The 17670-nt window shown below is 47.8% G+C and overlaps 1 protein-coding gene across 4 annotated transcripts in view; it reads right to left on the bottom strand.

Moving 5' to 3' along the window:
- EPHB2 (EPH receptor B2) overlaps positions 1-17670 on the bottom strand; it is a 106851-nt gene that overhangs the window by 13717 nt on the left and 75464 nt on the right. The window contains exons 6-13 of one of the 4 annotated variants that reach the window (XM_048967623.1): positions 11770-11894; positions 7593-7755; positions 6858-6966; positions 6447-6511; positions 3627-3749; positions 3084-3331; positions 1996-2211; positions 794-943 (exon numbers count right to left, since the gene is read on the bottom strand). In XM_048967623.1, the coding sequence (XP_048823580.1) occupies positions 794-943; positions 1996-2211; positions 3084-3331; positions 3627-3749; positions 6447-6511; positions 6858-6966; positions 7593-7755; positions 11770-11894 (1199 nt within the window). Of the gene's footprint in view, positions 1-793; positions 944-1995; positions 2212-3083; positions 3332-3626; positions 3750-6398; positions 6515-6857; positions 6967-7592; positions 7756-11769; positions 11895-17670 lie in introns of all 4 variants that reach the window. The other 3 variants (XM_048967621.1, XM_048967622.1, XM_048967620.1) reach the window with 3 other exon arrangements.

Genomic DNA, 17670 nt, shown 5'->3' on the forward strand with positions numbered 1-17670 from the left:
GAGAGAACAATGACACGAGTGGGGGAAAGCAGAATGCCGAGTGCATGGAGGGATGCCAAGGCAGGGAGAGGGCAGAGACACGTTTGCAGTACATGATTGAAACTGAAAGTGATAATGAAACCCAAATATGAATGAGGCCTTTCTGAGAAGGACCTACCACTTAACATCCTTCTCTTTGTCACACAGAACTAATGTAAAGATTTTACTGGCATGCTGGGACAAGGAAGCCATGCTTCAGCCACTAGGGACTCGTTTCAACAAATTCCCCACCAGGTAATGAGGAGGAATTTGCCCTTCTCTGAACCTGACATGGTACGGATGGAGCTGTATTGACCTGAAAAATGTCTAATTTGCCATTGGGGTGGGAGGAGTTGAGAGGGCCAGGTGGGAAGCCCAAAGACTGAAGAGCCCGCAGAATGGTAGAATAGAGGTGGCAGTAGAGGACTCATTTACTTCCCAGAGGCAGTTCTGAAACAAACTTGAGGTCAGGAAGATGCTGTTATATTAAGGTTTTCATACCCAGGCTTGCAGAAGAGAGGTAGACAAGCCTTCTGCACACCAAAGGGTCTACCCAAGACCTTGATGTTTTATCCTGAGGCCTAGAGAGCATGAAGGACACCTCATCAGACAGACAATACAACAAGAATCCTGAAAGATGTTGACTGTGGACACCTCTCCCGTGACAGAGAGTGTTCTGGACATGCCACAGGCCACGTCTAGATATAACCATGCCTTCGCCTTGCAATCTGCTCTTGATTTCAGTGTTCCTGCTCCTGGTTTCTTAACAACTCACATCTTGATTGGTCATATCCCAGTAAGGCCGCTCGCCGTAGGACATCACCTCCCACATGACTATTCCATAGCTCCACACATCACTGGCTGATGTGAATTTTCGGTATTGAATTGCCTCAGGGGCTGTCCACCGTATTGGGATCTTCCCACCCTGCAGGGAAAAACAAACAACTAAGAGAGGATAGCAGCAGAAAAAGAAAGAGCAATTGAAAGAGATGTGTCCAAAACACTTTTGTCTGATATACCAATCAAATCCCTGAAGGAAGGGATCTCTCAACTATCCCTATCGACAGCTTGGGGATGGCTTTGTCCAGCCAGCTCCTGGCAACCTTCAGTGTTGATGATCCTCATCTGTCTGGTGACTTGTTCAGGGTTGCACCAAGCCCCTGGGGAAGAAGTTTTTCCTATTATTCAACCCGAGTGTCCCACGCTATGATTTTGTCTATTGCTCCTTGTTACACCATATGGTACCAATGGAAACTGTTTGGCTCTGACTTCTTCTTGCTCTTCAAGTACTGCAGGTCACTTCTAGGAGGGCACTCAGCCTTCTTTTCACCATATTAAACAAGCTCAGCTCTTTCCACCTGCCTACAGTTACAGCAATCCCTGGCATGTCAAAATGTCCATTGTGCTGGCAATGAATGACTGTGAAATTGGAAAAAATCAAACAAATTCCTCTTGAATCCCTCTCCCATCCTTTTGCTGTCATCTATCTCAGAAGCAGAATAAAAAAGGATTAAATTCTTTTTTAAGAATTAAATTGAATTAAAAGAATTCATGAAGAGCTGTGCTTGACATCTTCTCACTGGCAGCTCCAAAAGATCTGGGAGGGATCATTTCCTACAGATCATGCCCCAGCTCTATCAACAATTATTTCCAAGAACATGTCTCATAGGCACTGCAGTGGGGTGGTGCTGTCTGCCCCTGCAAAAGATGGGATCTAGGAAAACTACTGGCTGCAGTCGTACTGATCAAGAAAGTCTTCTCCATAGGTATAAGGCCTATCAACAGTTGCTGGAATAACAACTGGGCACAAACTTGCAAGAAAAGACCTTCCTTCATTCATTCGATTGATATTTCCCACGTGGCACATTATTCCCATTGCTGGTACCCTGAGAAAAGCGTTCTTAACATCAACAGGAGACTTCTCTCTCACTCCTTTCCTCCCCACCCACCCCTCCTGCTATGCAAAAGCAGCTTTACCAGTGCACTGGTGTAAGTGGGATCAGAGGTGTCATCCTCCAGGAAACGGGAGAGGCCGAAGTCGGACACTTTGCAGACCAGGTTGCTGTTGACCAGGATGTTACGGGCAGCCAGGTCCCGGTGCACGTAGTTCATATCAGCCAGGTACTTCATGCCTGCTGCAATGCCACGCAACATGCCCACCAGCTGGATCACCGTGAACTGCCCATCATTTTGCTTAGGGAAAAAAGGAAAGAATTGACATGAGAGGTGCAAATCCACAGCTGGTCGTGAGCGGGCAAACAGCCAGTAGTCTTTGTTTACATCACATGTCAAGACACAGCTGTGCCACCAGCACCACAAGTTCCCTCTCAAAGAAAGAGAAGGGAGAGCTCACAAGGGCTGGAAGTCACCCTCACACGCCCTACAGGCACCAATACCAATGGCTGCTGACATTCAGAGGTGACAGATCTGCCACATCTTGCACGGGAGAGTTTGGAAGGGGTAATCTATTCCTAATAAGCAAGTGAATTCAACATTCATTCTACATAGTGAATTATTCACATCAGACTCAGGCCTGTAAATGTTTAGACACAGCAGCTGGAGCTGGAGCCCTGCTGTGTGAAAGATCTGGCAGAACTCACCTCCATGTCTGTAAAGGAGTGGCTCTGAAATGAGCAACACTCCTCTAGTACAAGTGTAGAAACACACAGAATCACAGAATACTCCAAGATGGAGGAGACTACAAGGATCACTGAGTCCAACTCCTGGCTCCATTTATGGAGCCCAACTCCACCCAATACCATTATGACCAGGACAGGATGTCCTGACCTAGATGCCACACATAGGAGTGAAAGAGTAACAGATTACTTCTAAGGCATTGGGAAAACTTCCTTTTTCTTTAAGCCTGTAACTTTGATTTATGTAATTGTACTAAAAAAGTAAGGCTTGGTTCAATCTTGAGGACACATAACATGACAGCCCTGATGCCACCACTTCTCCTGAGGCCACAGACCTCCCTGGTGGGCAGTGAAGGACAAGCTATACTGGCACAAAGAAGGAATCTCCCCCATATCCCCCAGTCCTCCTCTGACCCTGGGATTTCATACCCTCAAGAAGGAGTCCAAAGAGCCATTCTCCATGAACTCTGTAATGATCATGACTGGAGAACTCTTGGTCACCACTCCCTCCAGGTGGATGACATTGGGGTGGTCAAACTGCCCCATGATGCTGGCTTCACTCAGGAAGTCCCGTCTCTGCTTCTCTGTGTAACCAGACTTCAGGGTCTTGATGGCCACGAAGATCTCTCTTTTGCCAGGAAGCTTGAGATGCCCACTGCACACCTCACCAAATTCCCCTGTGAACAGAGAGAAACAGGTTGAACTCATTGGCCTTCCAGAGCTCTGCCTAACCCCTGAGAGACCCCACTCCTTGGGGCTCCAGCAGTGAGCTCCAGAAGAATTCATCCTTTGGTGTGAAGCACTGGGCACTGTGGACAGACTGGATGTGGTCCAGAGACCCACCATGTTCCTGCCAGTCCAGGAACGCTGTAGTTAAGCATAAAACCTGATTCACGTTAGTTTTCCTCGTACATACAAGGTTGAATCCTCATCAAGACTGTGGGACCCAGCCAACATTCCCAGTTCACCTACCTGCCCCAATCACCTGCTCGATTTTCACACAGGAGATATCAATTTCTTTTGCAAATTCCCTGACAGCCTCATTGGGATCCTCATAGGTAAATGGATCAATATAAATCTTCATCCCTGGAGTCACTGTGTAAAGTAGAGGGAGAGTCAGAAAGACAGGCACAACTGGTGTGACCAAACATTGACATCAAGAGAAATCTATTTGCGTGTGCATGTGGGGTTGTGTGTGCCTACATGGGACTGTGTGCCCATGGCTGCATGTATATCCATGCATGCATACATGTGTGTGAGTACATTTGTGTGTGTTTGTGTTTCTGTGCACAGTAATGCACGTGTATGCAGAGGGTTAACATATAGCAGGGAGCTGATAGGCCCCGCTGGCCTTCCCTGCATCTGCTTCCTTCTCAGTAAACATCAGATACATGGGAAAGCAGAGGAGAAGACCTGGGCTCAAGTAGTCCAGGACCTAATCCAGGAGATGGTGAAGGCTGCCTTGAGACATTAATGCAGGCACATGCTGATTCCCTACTACATAGAGGTGGCTACAAGGTGCCTGGTACTAATGTACAGCCATAAGACTGTCCCCTCTATTAGAGATTCTGTGATCCTTCCATGGGCAATGCAATCAGGACAGAGGGCCCAGTCTGTCCCCTGCTCTCCCCACTGCTACCTATAGCCGAGGACAGCTTTATACCACAATCCTGGGCTCCAGCCAGTCTCCAGATTGGAAATATTTGTAGAGCAGAGACCACAGAAATAGAGGCACAACTCCCAGGTCCAGATATAGGACGATGGTCAGATCTATACAGGCAAGCTGCTGCAATGCTAAGGACTTTAAGGCTGCCTATGCCTTAGCAATCTGTTAAGCATAAGTGTAGCCTCCCTACAGCAATCACTGCTGGGAAACAGAGTAGAGACTATGCCTTGGGTTGGTGTCTTGAGTGATGTGGCTAAAAGGCACCCCAGGCCTGTTATCAGTCCGTCTGTATCTGGTGGCACCTCTCCTATTGCGACAGTTGTGAAGGCACAGCTATTAATGCCTTCCCAGCCTGAAGCTGTCATGTTGCACACCAGACCCTGGCAGAAAGTGAGAATGTATGTTTACACATGCAGCAAGGACTGACAAACAACTGAGAGCTGCATTTACATAATCTTTCTTGAAGAGTGTCATTTTTAGTGGTAAGTTATAGCAACGCAGGCAGCACAATGCTGTTCTGGCATGGAGTCACCGTTCAGTGCTCTGCCTTATGGAAAATGTTTCCAAGGTAAGAGCAGAAACACCAGTGAGCCCTGTGCCAAAATACTACTGATATTCTCCAGGCACGACTGTTTTCAGAACAAAGCCCAATGTCTGTAAAAGAACAGAGTACTAACACCCCGAAGTTGCAAAAACAACATGATGTACATAACAACTGAGATTGGAACAAAGCAGAAGTTTAGTGACAGATCTCTAGCTAGGAAGGAAAAAGGCATTTTGGAGGGCATGCAGCCAAGGGCTGGTGAGGAGAATGAGGGTGAGGCAGGGTGCGTAGGGAGGTTGGAAGCAGGAATGCTGGATGTGAGGGAGTGCCTTGTAGTGCATGAGGATGTCAAAGAGACAGGCTGCAAGAGAGGGCATGTTATGTACTGTATCTATTACGTAGAATAGTTTGAGTTGGAAGGGACCCTAAGTCTAGTCTGTCACCCTTGCAATGAACAGGAACAACCACAGCCCCATCAGTGCTCTGAGCCCCTCCTTGGGTGTCTCCAGGGATGGGGCACCACCACCTCTCTGGGCAACCTGTGCCAGTGCCTCACCACCCTCACTGTAACAAACTTCTTCCTTATATCCAATCTAAACCTCCATATATAGATACAGAACTCTACAGATCCCAAAATACCTACAATACATATAGATACAATGCATAGCATGCCATACATTTGTAAAAAAACCGTAAGATAGATAGATCATATTTACTAGGATTCTGGAAGCAGTGGGACGGTCAATGGCAAAGGCACCATGTGAGCTCCTGCAGGAGGACAGTGCTCCATAGGAAGCAGGCAAGTTGGGAAGGATATCTCTGCTGCCCACAAGTTGGGAAAAGCTCAGAATCTGAGCAGCAAGACAAGGTGTGATGGTAGGGGCTTCACAGCAGGAGAGGGAGTTTTGGGGGGCACGTGGAAGGGTTTCTGTTTGATGTTGCAGAAGTTTGTTGGCCATGCATGGGGGCCCACTTTATTGTTGGTATCCAAAACCATGCAGGTTTGGAGAGCACAAACTCTGCTAAGTGTGGCAGAGACCATAGAGGGCAGGTAGGGAATCTAGATGATGCAAGTGGGCGATCCAGGCAACAAATGCCAAACTCTGGTTCTAGGGGATGCAATATGCTGGTTCAGAAAGCGCGAGGCTGCTACATCCAGTGTCTAGGAAGGGTGTGGGGAACCAGAGGCATGTTTCAGCAGTGCACAGTGAGATCACAGAATCATAGAATCCTTAGAGTTGGAAGGGATCTCTGAAGGCCATCTAGTCCAACTCCTCTGCAATGAACAGGGATGGAGGGAAGAAGTGGAGGGCAAGCAGACATAAGCCAAACACGCAGTCCAGATCTCTCCAGTAGTTTCCTGCAAAAGCTTAGCCTTGTTAGACAGAAGCTTTCTAAAGAAGGATCTGGCCATGCTTCTGGGAGCCCTGACTAGCACAAGGATCCTCTTGTGTTCACATGCACAGATCTGTCTGGCTAAGGACCCTGAGCCCTCCCCGTACAACGCAAGGAATGAGTGAACAGGAACACAAACCGAAGAGAGAGCGGACCCCCAGGGCTGGCGGGGGACCACGGTACGTACTGTGGCCACTGGTATAGTGCTGCAGCTTGTCGGTGTACTCAGAGTCGGCACGTTCAAAGCCCCGTCTTCTGGAAAGAAAGGGAGTCCTGAGCAATGTGCACAGGTCAGCTGAGGCTGAGAAATGCACTGAAATGCACTCTTCCCCCACTTCTGTGGAATAACAGACTATCCCAAATTAGGAGGGGTCACAAGGACCATAGAATCGCTAAGGCAGGAAAGACTGTTAAGATCACATCGTTCAACCATCAGCCCGTGCCAGTGGCTGCTCATTGACACTCAACTCCTGAACACTTAAAATGCCCATCTCCATCCTCTCCAACTTCTATCCCCACCACTCTCCATCTCTAGCTGCCATCCCTCTGCACAGCCCCAGTACAGAGGGCCCCAAGTGATGCTCTCAGACTGACCTACCTGTTGCACACAATAATGATGACAACAACAGCAATGAGAAACACCAGTCCTGCTGCAGAGGAGCCAATGATGAGTGGCAGCTTCTCCTGGACACTGGTCTGGTACTCGGCTGAAAGGAAGAGGGAATGAGTTACTGCACGGACTGACAATACGTTCATCAAGGATGGCCTACATTTATTTGCATGGCTACTGCTGTGGTGCTTCTTGGTGTGGTTTTTGTCTGGGCTAGGTCCAGAGCATGTCTCATGTTGGCTCTGACAGAGGATGTTCTCAAGCAGGAAGGTTGGATGGAGCTATCCTTTTTGGGTGGGAATGTTTAGTCCTGTGGATGCATGCTGTGCCTTGTTACTTGGCCTCAAGGCTAGAAAACTGGCTTGGCTTGTTTTATTTAGCTGCACAAATGTAGAAAGTAGAGACCCAAAACACATTTGTCATCAACAGCTCTGCAGATGAACATCATAAATTCCATTTCCTTTAAATCCAACTGAACAGGCAGGTGCCCATGCCAGAAAAGCTTGGCAGAAGTTGGCCTAGACTATGTGATTCCCTGCATGGAATACCAAGTACCCAATCTTTCTCCAGCGCTTGCCAGGTTGAATAAACCCAGGTGACTTATCAATGCACCTCTGATGGGATTATCAGGAAGGGGACTAGCATTGCAACCAGTGCACCTCCATCTTGTTCAAGGCTCTCTAGACTTGTTTCATGTTTATGCAGAGGCAGGTGAAGACTCACCTTCAGTCATGGTCTGGAAGTACATCTTGCCACTATACCGGCCGTACCCAGCCACGGTGCGTGCTCGCACTTGGAAGACGTAGATTGTGCCAGCCTTGAGGTTTTGCACTGTCACAGTGTTGGTGGGGCTCTTCACTGCTGTTGAATTTAACTCACTCAGGTTCTGCCAAGAAAATATACGTCTGTCATCAGAAAAGAGAGTCAAGGCTCTGGACACCGCACCAGAATCAGGCACTGCAATGCTCAGAAGTACAGAAATTCCAAATTTCTATCCTGCCCCCTTTCGTGTGGTTATTCACCCAATTTATCCTTTTCAGTAGCACCTCCTATCTGGCAGGTGAGGTTGCTTTGGCGGGGTCACTGGTTGGAACAGATCAGCTAAAAATCCTGGCAAATTTGCAAGTGAGTCACTGAGAACTGCTGCCTTCAAGTCACTGCAAGGGGCTTGGCAAGCCCACCAAGCACAGATCACCAGTCAGGAGAGGTACCTCACTTCTCACGAGATTTTAGACTGGCAGAAAGAAGTCACAAGGATACAGTTTGCACAACCCCATCAAGTGGACCTGCGGTTGAGGGGCTTGAGTTGTGAAACTCCATTGGGTGGCAGGGAGGAATTTCTACTTGCATGCAGTATGGGAAATTAACAGGAAGTTGGAATCCACAGTACAATTAGGGAACTATGACCTAATTGCTATCATGGAAACATTGGTGGGACCATTCACAAAACAGGACCACGACAATCGAGGGCTTTTTAGAATGGAAGCAGAAATGGGCAAATTGCTCTCTGTGTTAAGAAATGGATAGATTGCTAAGAGCTGCCTCAGAAATTGCCACAGATGGGTTGAGTTTGTGGGCAAAAATTAAGGACTGGACTGAAAAAAGACATCTGGTGGTTGGGGTCTACAGGGGGCTACAGGCCATCAGATCAAGGGGAACCTAAGGATGAGGCCTTCAGCTTCAGCTACAAGAAGCACCACACTCACTCTCATCCTTCTAGGGCATTTCAACCTGACTATTCACTGGACAAGGAATTGGTTGGATGGTTGCAGCCAGAGGGTTGTAGTCAGTGGTTCTACACCCAGGTGGAAGCCAGTGATGAGTGGTGTTCCCCAGGGCAGTGGTACTCTTTAACACCTTTATCAGTGACATAAGCAGCAGGATCAAGAGCACCCTCAGCAGTTTGTTGATGGCACCAAGCTGAGCAGTGCAGTAGATACAACAGAAGGAAGGAATGCCATCCAAATGGATCTGGACAGGCTCAAGAAGTGGTCCCATAAGAACCTATGAGGTTCAACAAGGCTGAGTGCAAGGTGTTGCAACTGAGTGGGGCAATCCCAGGTATGTGTACAGAGTGGGAGAAGAACTCATCGAGGGCAGCCTTGTGGAGAGCAACTTAGGGGTTCTGGTGTGCTCAAGAAGCTCAATTACAGATACAAAGACAACAAAGATCGAGAAAAAATGAGCTCACAGAAAACTGATTGCCTCGTCTGTGTGAAAAGGCCTCAGAACTCCCATGGATTTTTCCCAGGAAGGCAAGGAGAGAAGTAGGTCAGGAAGCGTTTTCATTTTTACTGCCCAAGGGCTTGGATGAAACCTCCCAGGCCCTTGGATGGCATTAACACCACAGTTGTTTTAAAATCATCTGTCCGACTGTTGGCGAGTACCTCATCCCCACCTGGAGGATTTTAAGTCGAATGCCACAGATACGCTTACAAGGCTTTATATGCTTTATAGGCTAGGAAACGAATGTCTGAGGAAGGTATTCTCATACCTATGCTCTCTAACTCCCCTCATGCAAGGAAAGAGCATTTATGGGTTTGTGCAGACAAACCCATATGGCTGGAACCAGGTAGATGGTGACTGCAGTTTAATCACTCTCCTCACACCTCTGGAGCACTTTCCCTCAAGCCTAACAGGGCTAAGACTTAAAAATGGCTTGGTAAATCTCTTCATAAATCTACTCTTTGCCTTTGGCATATTGCTCAGACATCATCCCTTCAGCAGCTTGCTTGTTCCCTTCAAACATTGCTCTCCTTTCACCCTTCTGAGCTTCTCCAGCATGTCCAGGTGGTTTAAAGCCTATGTTCCTTTGCTGTTTCTCCAACCTCACTTTTGCAGGGCTTTTCTAGATGATTTTGCTTTGAGTTTGAGAACAACATACTTCAAACTTCCCGATAGACTTCATTTAGTGTCCTCATCTGGTTCTTCTCCCTCTGAGCCAAATCTATTCTGAAACTGAAGTCTGATCAACAAAGAGTTTCTTGAAACATCCATAGTCTGTGAAACGCCCGAAGGATTTGCAGAAATGGTTTCTAAAAAGTCATGTTTTATCAGCCAAAAAAAAAGCAAAGAAAAATGTCAACCAACTTAATTTGGCAGGCAGTTCCTCTCTGCATCTGCACAGCAGCAATCTGTTGTGGTTCCTGAAGCAGAGTCACACGTACAAAGCAAGTCCAAGGCTGGATGCCAAATAATAACACAAATGTGAATTTCAGCCCCCTTGGGATCAAATGCATTAGGAGGGATGCTCAGATGTGGTAGGAGGGTCATTCTGGTTACTCCTGGGATGGATCCTTGGGGCCCACAACTTCATACTCTTCTGGGTAACATCACTGAGCAACTGGGTCTGGGGGTATCTCAAAAGCATAGAATCAAAGGATCATTAAGGTTGGAAAAGAGCACTGAGATCATCCAGTCCAGCCATTACATTTCCAATCCCAGTCAGGTACCTGATCAAGTGTGCCTCTTGGAAGTAAAGAAGATACCAAAAAAATGTGTCAAGAGGTTCAAAGCCCAGGAAGAGAGAGCTGCAGTGACAGCACTTGGGCAGTTTGGGTTGTCCTCTCTGCCTGTGCTGGTGCCTCCTGAAAGCCTTTTGCCATAAAAAGCATCGCCCAAGTGTGGCTTGGACCGTTTGTCCTTGGGATCAGGGAGGGACTGTGTCCAAATATTTGACAAGAGGGGAAAGTAGATGAACACCTTGTTGTTGGTTGCCACGAAGAGCAGCTTCCCCTTTAGCCAAGCCTCCCCCAGAAAACTGAGGGAAAAAAGAAAGAGGATGAGACTACGAGAAAACAAGGTTGATAGAATGAACTGCCTGAGATCATTCTGAGTGTCCCTGGGGAAAGGACCCTTCTTGCTTTCCAGATGCGTCTTGTTACCTTCTCATCCATCTTGCCATGTATTCTGGGATCATCTCCAAGGGTCAAATAAAAGGCTGTGATTTATGCAATATAGGTCAGGACCTATTTAACAGTCTACAAAGAAGCTCCTCCCGCCTCCCTGTTCTCCCTCTGGCTCTTGGTGATGAGAAAATAGGTCACAGGCAGTGGGGGGGATTAATCATTTCTTCCGGCAACTGCTGGGAAAATATTTTCAGTTCCATTTAATCATAAAGCTTTTTAATTAGTTAGTTTGCATTTTTTTTTTAACATATAGTTTATAAGCTTTTAGGCAAAGGGGCAGATTCCTGGAAGGAGAAATCTCCTGCTCTCCAATCCCCATCTCCATTGAATGGCGTGGATGAAGTTCAGCAGTCATGCAGAGCTTGGCATGTCCTGGGACCATTAGTCAGTGCAGTCTTCACATCCCTTGGCAGACCCATAGGACACCACTTCTCTCCTGGGAGGAGGTGGAAGAGGGGATGGAAGAGCCAAAGCTATGGGATCCTCACCAGCCTCACCTTAAGTTGGTAGTGCAACGTGTTCCCTCCATGGGGATCTGGAGCAGCTTTCCCCTGGTATAACACCCAGGTAAAAGGGTTGAGGCTGCTGCACACAGGTGCAAACTCATCTTTTGTGCAAATGCACTGACACACAATCTCAAAGATTGGATAGCTGGCTAACACAATCCATCCTGGCACAACATGCTATGTGACAACCCCACAGTTCCCATTCCCCACTAATGGAAAGGGAAAAATAAACCCTGAACTGGCTGCTGGCTGCTCGGCTCTCCCTGCAATGGGTCCACTTGACACCAGCAGGAGAGGTGAAGAAAGGAGAAGCTCCTCCTGAAAGACCAACACAGTTATGCTGCCTAAGCACTGAGCTGTAACCATCACTGTGCTCCAAAATGTTGACAGCCAGTGCCACCCACGCTGATGAGCCAAAAGCAGTAGCCTGTGCACGCCCTTTGCATCACCTCCTCTCCCCAAATCTTGCAGCCAATCCCGCAGTACCTTCTCATAATATTGTAGCTCATAATCCAGGATGACTCCGTTGGGCTGGTCAGGTTGAGACCACGAGAGGGTAATGCTGTCCACAGTGCGGCTGACCTGGTGCATGATGGACACAGCTGAAGGAGCTGGAAGAGAAGGAGAGAGGCCTCAGTCAGGTGCTTGCACGGACACGACCACATCCCCTGGCTGGAGGCAGGCAGCTGTGAGTTTTTGCTATTTGGAGCTACTGAATTTGCTTCCAGCAGTGGCAGGACTCTCCAGGGGTCTGGAGATCCTGGTTTTTGCTTTTTGAAGACATTAGTTAAGGTTTTCACAGCTCACATAATTAGAAACCACGTAGGGAAGCATCTTTGGCAAGAAAACTGGAAAGAGATCATTCATTCCCAAGCAAAATGAGCCCAGGGTTGGAGCAAACACAGCCTTGTTCTCCTGGAAAAGTGCTACCAGCCCAGCAATATATAATCCTCCTTGCTTGCCATGGGGAAGTAGGGGGTTTTGTACTTTGACATTTGCATAGAGAGGCTTTATAAGGAACAGGCAGACGCAGGAAGCAAGCAGCTTCTCTCCTGCTTGGTGTGCTGGGTCTGCAAGTTGCACACGCCAATCAAGGGAGGTGTGTACAGCAGCATGAGCATGCAACACAAACCTGACCTGACATGCTGACAATGGTGAGTCTTCTGCCGAGTCAGAATGCCCTGGAAATAGCACACCCACAGACGCCTCTTGTCCCACTGAGCACAATGGGACCTTCCAGCAGCTCTTCACACACTCCAGGCAGCTGCCCACCCCTTGCTCTGCCCTGGTGTTGCCTATGGCCAGGTAGGAACACTGCAGTCGGAGCTGTTCTAACAGCAGGTGGGACGGGGCCACCGTGTGGATCTGCCCCCCTACTGGGCAGTGCTCAGCAACCTCGATCCCTCCTTACTGCCCCAGTCCCCCACATTCAGGGCCCATATTTACACACTTCTGGGATCAGTATCTCATGCTGGTGCTAAGATGAGACATGGGTAACATTTCTGGAGCCTGTTAGCTCTTGCCAGAACTTGCTGTTTCTTCATCAACATAGATCTCATGCTGTCTCCAAGAAAGAACATTTCTCTCTGCAGAGAAAGGCTTTGGAAGGAAGATGAGACCAAGCTACAGATGGCCCTGCAGTAGGGATTGGCTTTGGACTGAGATGAGCACACAGCCTGTGGGTGCTCTTGGAATCACAGAATGGACTGAGTTGCAAGGGACCCTTAAAGGCCATCAGGTCCAACCCCAACCCACCATCAGATGGGGCTCCATCAGTGATCAGAGCTCCACCCAGCCTGATCGGGTGTCTCCAGGGATGGGGCATCCACCATTTCTCTGGGCAACCTGACCCCACAGTCCTAAACATTTCTCCAGGGGCTCTGAGCACCTGATGGAGCTGTGGGCGTCCCTGTTCACTGCAGGGGGGTTGGACCAGATGGCCTTTAAGGGTCCCTTCCAACTCAATCCGTTCTATGATTCTCTTATTGTCAAAGACATCAGGGAAACGCTCAATAATGAAATCACAGAAAGATTTAGGTCAGAAGTGACCTCTGGAGGGTTCCAGTCCAACTAGCTGCTCAGTGCTGAGTACTTTCAAAGTCACATCATTGTGTTTAAGGCCCATGCCCAGCTGACATCCAAATACATCTAAGCATGGAGATCCCACAGGCTCTCTGAGCACCTTTCCAGAAGTATTTAAGGCATGCAGAGTAATAGCTAAAAAGGAAAGAGGAAAAAAGCACAATCTGGGATAGTGCTACCCAGTGATAACCTCATCACAAGGTGTGATGCAGCTCTAACACAAGCATCAAGCACCTTTGTGACCAGCCTCAACCACGCCATGCAGAGAGCTTTGCTGATACGGGACATGATGAAGTGACAAACAACAGAAAACACCCGTGAGACACAGACACTTTGTGACAAGGATGAACAGCGCTGGGCAAAGACGGCAAAAACTGCAAAACCTCTAAGCTGACTTTCCTGAACCGTCGTTTCTGAATCAGATACACGCTTCCGTTAGGTTGAGGATTTCAAAGCAAACACATAACAAACTGCGAAGAGGAGAAGAAAAAAAATGAAGCCTTTGTTCTTTCAGCTTGCTTTGTGCACAGCTCTTTCCAGGACTATGCAGAGCACGGCTGGGCTGTGAATGCCAAAGATTCGATGGCAGCACTTAACCTGGCACCGTGGGACCGGTCACCTCGTTCCATGAGCAGTGTTTCCTCTTTGTTGCCTCGTGACAAAAGAAAGACAGCTTTGGTGACCATTTCCAGGTCAGTGCCCAGCACCAAGGACACTCCCTTTGCTATTGGTTCTCCCTTGCTCATGGAAGAGGTCTGAATTACTGTTGATGTGGATGGGGGATGCTTTTTCTTCACTGAAAAGTTTGAGCCCCACACCATTTCAAGGTAAAATGAATGATTTGAGTCCTTGAAAGACACTTTTCTACATCCTTATTATCTGGTACGGCCTCAGATTCTTTGGATTCCTCTTGGAGGAGCCCTGTGGCTGGAGAAATAAACCATGCCAAAACTACTGCTGGAGTGTAAAACATGCTTAATGAAAATCCCCTGATGTAAAAAGGCAGATGACCTGTCCTGCTGTAACAAAACCTGCAGCACATGGGGAGGAGAGGCAGCAAAATCTCTCACATTGTGTGGAAGCGCAAGAGGAATGAAAGGGATGCTTCCATGGTTGTCACCACAAGGGTCCATTCTACCACACAGCACTGAGCACAGCCAGACCCCCGACTGACCGTTTCCCATGCCAAGTCAAACTCCTGCTGAGGAGGAAATGTAAAGTCATCACCAGCTCTGGCAAGAGAAGCACCACAGATACAGCGATGCTCAGCTCGGAGTATTTAACTTCTGTACAAACAGGGGAGGAGCTTCAACAGCAGAGAATCACAGCATGGCTCAGGTTGGAAGATCCCTCAGATACGATTCATTTCCAACCCCTGCCATGGGCTGTTTGCCCCTCCAGATCAGGCTGCCCAAGGCTCCATCCAGCCTGGCCTTGGGCACATCCAAGATGGGCTCCCATTACTTCTCAGGGCAGAAGACATGTACATGAAGACATGTACATGAAGAGTCTTGCCACTGTCAAGGTCTGTCTAAAAGACATTCTGCATGACTACTCATTAGCAAAAGGGGAATGGGCAAAGAAAGGCCTCCTTCTCTCCTCTGTTTTACCACAGCTGTGCTGCAGACTAAACCTACCACTGGGAAGTGCTTTGGTGTCTCCCAAGGCAGCGTTTCTGGCCCAGATAATCAGCTTAGGTGCCTTACTTGTGCTCAGTTGAAGCTCAAGGGACCATACTGGGGAAAGAGATGAAGCAGGAGGCTCAGTTGCCTCCTCATCTGTGAAAGCTGAAGGACGTTTGTTTGCTGATGGACCTTGGACCTTGATTGAATCTTGGACTTCATTGATGAGCTTGTTTCTGTTAAAGAAACAGACAACTCTTAGGCATGCAGTGCACCTACCCCAGGTGCTGGGCTAGCATTCCCTGGGCAAAGTAGGATGAACACCCTGTCTGTGACCATGAGACAAAAGGTGGGGCTGGATCAGACTCTGAGCAAACTGATGTTCACTGGGGGGAGATGGACTAGATGGCCTTTAAGGGTCCCTTCCTACTGAAACGATTCCATGATCTCAGATAGCTCTGGATTTCTCCATAGGAGCCAGCACTATCACTCACTCTTGATTCCTGCTGAGAGGTTCAAATAATGATGCCTAAACTCAAACAGCTGAGTCTCCCTCCTGCTGTGGGGATATCTACATCTGAGCTCCTGGTTGTTGCTGATGAGGTCTCCAATGGTTACAAGAGAGGCACAGCTGTGCCATGTGCTGCCTCTGGAGCTCAGCATGTATTTCCAAACAATAAATAAATTATTATTTGCTCTGGAAATAGATCCTACTTTAAGGTGACCATCAATATCTTTTTAAAGGTTTACATGCTTGCTTGAAAGCACATTCCAGGTATCCTGGTGGAGCTGACATGCAGTCTAATACCTCCATGGGCAAGGAACCAGAGAGCTCCAGACCCATCAGCCTCAAAGGGCAACTTAAACAGTTTCTAATAGAGAAGGAAAGGGGAAAAGGCAAGAATGAAAGAAATGTGTACTTTTGCAGAAGACTGAAGCACTTTCTAAGTGTAGCAATTCCTAGAAGAACGTCACGCTGACCACAAAACCCAGGGCAGTCTGATGAGATCGCAGAGGAATATGGCAATTTACAAAAAAATTGGAAAAAGACACTCTAACAGCCAGGTCTGAGCATGCACACAAGACTTGTGATAGAAGCCAAGCAGTCAGCTCAGGTTGGAAACTAGGAAAAACTTCCCCAAAAGAGTGGTGATGCATTGGCACAGCTGCCCAGGAGGCGGTGGGGTCACCATCCCTGGAGGTGTTCAAGGAACGTGGAGATGTGGCACTGAGGGATGTGGCTGGTGACACAGTGGGGGTGGGCTGCCAGTTGGACTTGGTGATCTTAAAGGTCTTTTCCAACCCTAATGATTCTGTGATTCAGCACAGCTGCAACATCTGTGGTTGACTGTGTGTGTATATTACAGACAGACATCCAGTTTCCTTTGAAGTCTGCAAATTAGGACGAGCCCATCAAGCCTCTTGGGAGGCTTTCCTTGTGGTTACTTGCCACGTTATAAAATGCACATTTTACTTTCAGGTTGAAATTTATGGACTTCAGCTTCCAACTGCTGGATGCTTTCTGCTTTTCCTAGCAAAACTAAGGAGGAGTCAAGAAAGTGAGTTTTATCCACATGAAATTAAGTAGAAAAAAACACGCAAACATTTTCTTTTCATCTTCTATAATCTGAGTAGACTGAGTTTCTTGTGTGTTTCAGAGATTTATCAGCCCACGTATCAATCTGATAGCCCTCCTCTGAAACCTTTCCAATCTTTTGTTAACCTTGTTTTCACATCTAAACCTCAAAACGGATCTCCCAGCCACCAGCAGTCAGCAGCACCTCCTCCCCGAGGTTTGATATTCCTCGGAGTGTGACCAAGTCAACACTTCTCCAACTCAGCCCAAGTTCCTACCAGGTTTTGGCAGGGCTGTGCTCCCTTTGTGTTGTGCACCTTCAGTTTTCTTCTTGTTCTTTATATTATGCTGAGGGAAAGGAGGGCACAGCCATAAGACTGAGATCTGCTCTCCATCATGTGCTCTGCAATAGGATTTTTTATCTATTGCCTTTCTCAGTGGCAACCCCAATGAAGGGAGCACAATCTCAGGTCTAATTGGACATAAAACCATGACTTCTGGAGCTCTGGGTGCCTTAAAAAAAGACCACCTTGACTTTAAACCAGGCACCTCAGGACTCGGACTGTCTTGGCATTCCCTACAAACCCTTCTGTCCTGCTGGGAGCAGGGTGAGAGACCCCAGATGCATCAAAATTAGTGTAATTGCTGAAACTGCTGTGTCAACCTTAGGGCAATTCATTATGATAAAACTGACAAAAAGCAGCAGGAGGGTGTCACACAGTGAAGAACTGTATTGGGCGAATGAGAAATAAATGGGCCTGTTTTCCTCCTTGGCTTTACGCCTGTGAGACGTAGTTTACAGGCATTCTTAGGAAGCTCATACACTTCCCCACACACCTATCTCCACAGCACTGAGTTTTGTCAGTCTGGTTAGGAGCCACAGGGACAGCTGCTGGGTACCTTGCTCCTCCTGTTCAGCCAGAGCTGAAGTTATCTTTCTCCTGGACTCCCCCACTCGTGCTTTTTAAACACCCAAATGTGAACTCCTTCTCTATCCCACCTCTTTATCCCACCTTTACATCACAGAGAGAGCAGGAATAAAGGTAGGAGAGTGAATCAGGTCCCACTATGGGAAAACAGCCAAGCATCTTCCTTGCAGGCATTGAG

Source organism: Lagopus muta, chromosome 21, assembly GCF_023343835.1.
Source record: "Lagopus muta isolate bLagMut1 chromosome 21, bLagMut1 primary, whole genome shotgun sequence".
In the NCBI taxonomy this organism is placed as follows: Eukaryota; Metazoa; Chordata; class Aves; order Galliformes; family Phasianidae; genus Lagopus; species Lagopus muta.